Here is a 5,035-nt window from a genome sequence, read left to right on the forward strand (position 1 = left end):
AAATCTAGCATCAGAATATCTACAAAATCTCCGAATATCGCTTAGAAGAATTCTGTTGCATGCGCCCCCTATCCTAGATGACATGGTCTCTTCTTACAAAAGCTCTTCTCTTTTGAGCTTGCTTTTACACATAGACCAGAATTGTTCAATTGGGCCGAGCTCAGGGGAGTAAGCTGGAAGATAAACACCATCATAACCGCGTCGCCCAATATATTTTCTTATATCAGCATTCATGTGAATGGGAGCGCTATCCATAATAATGTAATTCTCCTTAAATTGTTCATGCTGATCCAAAATGTCAAGGGTACTTGCAATGAAATTGAAATAGTGTCCTGCCACTGTTCCAGCTTTCGCATTTCTAGCCGCCTGAATACCGCCTGCTTTTTTTCTCTTCTTCGAGGGGACAGGTACCCTTGGTCTTCGTACCTTGACGTTCACTACACCATAAGGAGAGATAGCGCCCAAAATAGTTATCGTCTTGGGTACGACCACAACAGCACGGCTTCCTTTTTTGTACCATGCTATGGGGCGCTTCATGTTTACATGGAAAGCTGCCTCGTCAATAAAGGTACAGTTGCTCATGAAATCAAGGTCTGTTTTCTTCAATCGTATCTTTCCTGAATTTTTTCAGGACTGTTTCACTCCATTGAATGGAAGTGTGCTTTCTTCAAACTGATTCTACACTTTTCGGTTACAATGTTGTATAGAGCAGTTTTTGAAATTGATAGATCCTCAAACTGGCTTGTCAAACCGTCCATCATTTCTTCCAAAACCAAGCTCGGCTTATCATCAAGTTCTTACAAGAACTGCTCATGTTCTACTTTCAAGATCAGCAGTCTTCCCACATGCTTGCCACTTCCCTTTCGTCTTTCGATCACTTCGTCCGGATTTTGACTTTCTTTTTTACACCAGCTTTGAGCGGTTGTCTCTGGAATTTTAAGGATCCTTGTTGTTTCTCTTATGCTCATGTTTTTCTCGTAAATAAGGAAAAAAAAACTCCCCGCTCTTTATCCTCAGGTTTGCAGCGTCTGTAGGTCCTCTTACCATTTTCGAACGATTGATTATTAGTCTTAGACTTATCGAGTAGCTTTTCTTCTTTCTGTTGTTCTCTTTTCTCAGGTGATTTTACATCGAGATATTGGTTAAAGTTTGTTACATATTCAAGCGGGTAAGCTTCGTCATCTACTTCCATATCGACCGTAAAAACTTCATTTCCGTGGCCATCTAGTATGTTTTCTTTTCCATCTTTGCGAATAAAAGAGTCCATTTTAATAAATTGAACAAAATGTGAAAGAAAGAGTTCTTGCACTGCACGACTTTTATTTTCATTTAGTTCTTTTAATAACCGAAGTCGTACATGCCAAGCATCGCCGCGGACACGTCAAAGTCAAGAGGTTGTGGTGGATGATCAATCATCGTTCAATTTTGAATTGTTTGAGTGGAGTGATAAAAGTGTTATGGTAACAGGAAGGAGTTTCGATAGTATTGGACACGTCAATGGTCACATATTTTGCAGTCGTTGTAAAGTTGCGTGATCGTTCATACTTTGATTCAAAAGAAGTACTAAAAAGCTTTTATAAAATGATTTGCCTAAAGTCAGTTTCATCCTGGCACTCAAGCCCTATTTATTGATTGTCGTATCCGGTAGGAAAAGTGGGATCGGCTTTGGACGAATTACGAACTTATTAAAACCTTGAAACACATATCATGGCAAAGCGCTACCGATGACAACCGTATAAAGGTGATACCCGTATACTGAATTGCCATCTCACTTGGGTCGCCGCAGGTAACCTGAAGCATACTCTTGGTTGAAACAACTTTGACACAGCTAAGCTATGTCGTTACCGACCAGAGATTCCCTAACCATGATATGGGTAAAAAAAAAATAAAGCAGTGAAGATACATGAGCATACAGCAAAAACAAAGAAAAAAAAAGATGAGTAAATATTGAGCATAAGTTTGTTATACCGTGATTCTTACTTCGCTTCTTCTCAAACAAACCCACATCATGGCAAAGCGCTACCGATGACAACCGTATAAAGGTGATACCCGTACACTGAATTGCCATCTCACTTGGGTCGCCGCAGGTAACCTGAAGCATACTCTTGGTTGAAACAACTTTGACACAGCTTTGACACAGCTAAGCTATGTCGTTACCGACCAGAGATTCCCTTGTCACGAAAAAGATGGTAAAAACAAAAAATTAGCAAAAGGAAAAATAATAAACAACGTTTGTGACTGGAGGATGACGTAAGGAATTTTGGAAGGGTGTAGCAGTTTCCCTTTTTGAGAACTTGGAAGTTGCCGGTCTTATCACGTTTAGACGCTGAGTTGGCCATAAGCCAACTTTTCTTAAATGTCACAGATTTCTTATCCAATATAGAACTAGTTTTCCCGCTTCAAGTGCAAAGTAAGGGTTTCAAGAACGCTTCACAAGGCGAAGAGACTTTATTACCAAGTCAAAGTTTGTATCTTCAGCCCCAGAAACGTTCAAACTGTCTACCGATAAGCAGCCACCCACAACACCTTCCCTTTTTTTTTTTTTGAGAGAGAGAAAGGCCTTTTTATGTTCCTTTTTTTTTTCTTGAATTTCTGTTTCAAAAAAATGGATTTTGAGAAAGGGAAAGAGAAGCGATCTAGGAAGAAGTTTGAAGGACAAGAAGGTAATATTTCTTTTAAAGTACCAAATTTTAAAGAATTTTTTCTTCTAGAACTGGAAAACTACATCAAAACCGCAAAGAAACCACGATTCAACGACTTCGTGGCCAAAAACGTCTCGCAATTAGTGCATTGGTCCTTGGACGAGAATCGTGAAATAAGCGAGCTGTTTTCACTTTGGAAAACGCGGTTTGCTTTAACATTCAAGGAATTCGGCAAGATTCCTAATGCAGATACGTAAGTATACTTCAAACTGCCTTGGTTGTTGTTACTGACTTTGTTTCATTCAGGTTCAAAGGATCTTGTGACACTACTTGGAAGGATATGAAGAAATTGATCGATTCCACCGTAAGAAAAAAGAAAAGAGTTATATGACTTTTCGCCTTGACCCCGTTAATGCTGAGAACTTTTGAATCAATTAGATGAAAACAAAACTGACATACAAGATTTTGAGCATGAAATCGTTGCAGACAACCGCAGCTTTGACCGAATCAACCTTTAACATTGCCGTGGCAAGTGAATCAACAAATCAAGGATCGTCTGCCTCAGCATCGTTATCAAACTTTTCCCCGACAACGCCTCCAACCTCTTCTGCTGTACCTTCCCTGGTAACTCAGCATGAATCGGATTTTGTCTCTTCTGCCCATCAATCCGACAAGAGCGATCGTGCAAACACAAATGACGACGACGATGACGATGGCATTTTTGATATCGAACACTTTGTTCATGACATGACCTATAAATCGGTAAAAAAAGGACTGATTCTAAGAAACACAACACATGACATACTGATATGCCGTTTTTCTGCTTTGGTTTCAGCATTTGGGATACACAATTTCCTCGAAACAGGCACGGAAATTGGTAGAGATAAAGGATGCGATCGACACGGATATGGTTTCGACAATGATGAAAATAGGTGCCCACATCTTGACAAAACAATTGACAAAAACCACGCTCTCGGTGACTGAAGAAGCTTTGTTGGAGTTATCGATTTCGAGGATCATCAATATGCTGAATACTTCAATGCAAGATACCTATCGAGAGTTTTTCTCACAACATCAGTGGGCCCGTATCCACAACGTCGTATCGGCATTGAATCTGGATAACTACGATGGCTTATCACCGGAATCAAGTGCCCTTTTCGATGTCATTGTTCATGCAGGTGACAATATCTGTGATATTATCGCTTTTATTGACGAGAAAAAATGGCAAATATCGAAAACGAGATGCCAACAACAAAGTCAGCCCTATATCCTACTCCTCATCATGGAGCACATCGTGCGAAATTTGGAACGCTGGTCGAAGAAAGCCGATGAATCTGAATTGACTTTCTATCGCAGATTTGCAACCATTTTGGAGTTTGTTTTTGATTACACAGATGTGGCATTGGTGGACGGTGATAACTCTTGTGAGGCAACCAAAAATGTAGCCCATTTGAACAAGGCAATCTTTATCCCCATGCAGACAGCACCAGTGTATGGAAAGAAAATCGATCTTATGCTTAGATACGATGGCAACATGAAGATCGAATTATCTTCAAACGAATGGAAACGGTCAAGAGTTCAAGAAGATTTGAAACTAAAACAGCAATCAAAAAATTTGCGCACGAACGCAGCGGTTCTCAACCATCTCAACAGCCATTGTTCAAACGACATCAGCGAACTGTTGGCGATGGATTTCATCGGTATATATGATGATTAGTAGACGCAATGATAATCGATGACTGACTTCTAATTTTGACAGGTAATGTTGGTTATTTGTACATGCTGAAATTAACCGAAGATGGTATCTATGTTGCATCTCTGCTTTCCAAGCTTATCGTTCCCAAGGATCTTTCCAACCTCGATATGTTCAAACAAACATTGGACTATCTCTTCAAAACGAAAGACGTTTCTGCTAAACACCACCAAAATTCTTAAACGAGCTTTATTTCAAAAAGAAGTCAACCAAGTGATACCAGCATTGCCAGCACGAACAAGCTCTTCTCATCGCTTGTCGCGTACCTCTGCTGGTCATATTTACTTGGCACCGAAAACAAGCCAAATCAAGAAAACGAACCTAAATGATTTTCCTTACGACGAATGATACACATAGCTGTCTTTTCTGTTTATTTGTTATTTGCAATAAAATTCTCGTCACAAAAAAATGTGGACACTTTGGCTGATAAAAATTCAGAGAGCATGGCCTTCGTGAATCTATTTCATTGGTTCGAGTTTTGCCATGTTAATCCTAGTTCATTGATATACGTCAGCTTCACATACTGTGTTTTATGCGCTGTATGGTTGGGCGACGCGGTTATGATGGTGTTTATCTTCCAGCTTACTCCCCTGAGCTCGGCCCAATTGAACAATTCTGGTCTATGTGTAAAAGCAAGCTC

At 39.9% G+C, this 5,035-nt stretch overlaps 2 protein-coding genes across 2 annotated transcripts; one reads left to right on the top strand and one right to left on the bottom strand.

Moving 5' to 3' along the window:
- Window positions 1–797: 797 nt before the first annotated feature.
- On the bottom strand, window positions 798–1,267 carry RHIMIDRAFT_232357 (uncharacterized protein; the record flags this gene model as incomplete). The annotated part of the gene is made up of 2 exons (XM_023607727.1): window positions 798–928; window positions 1,045–1,267. The coding sequence occupies 2 exons, from the start codon at window positions 1,265–1,267 to the stop codon at window positions 798–800; spliced, it is 354 nt and encodes a 117-aa protein (XP_023470619.1).
- An 883-nt stretch (window positions 1,268–2,150) lies between these two features.
- RHIMIDRAFT_252411 (uncharacterized protein) lies at window positions 2,151–4,824 on the top strand. The gene is made up of 6 exons (XM_023610951.1): window positions 2,151–2,895; window positions 2,949–3,006; window positions 3,081–3,404; window positions 3,478–4,342; window positions 4,402–4,478; window positions 4,546–4,824. The coding sequence occupies exons 1-6, from the start codon at window positions 2,606–2,608 to the stop codon at window positions 4,741–4,743; spliced, it is 1,812 nt and encodes a 603-aa protein (XP_023470620.1). The 5' UTR covers window positions 2,151–2,605; the 3' UTR covers window positions 4,744–4,824.
- Window positions 4,825–5,035: the final 211 nt, after the last annotated feature.

Source organism: Rhizopus microsporus (genome assembly GCF_002708625.1).
Source record: "Rhizopus microsporus ATCC 52813 unplaced genomic scaffold scaffold_1, whole genome shotgun sequence".
Taxonomy (NCBI): domain Eukaryota; kingdom Fungi; phylum Mucoromycota; class Mucoromycetes; order Mucorales; family Rhizopodaceae; genus Rhizopus; species Rhizopus microsporus.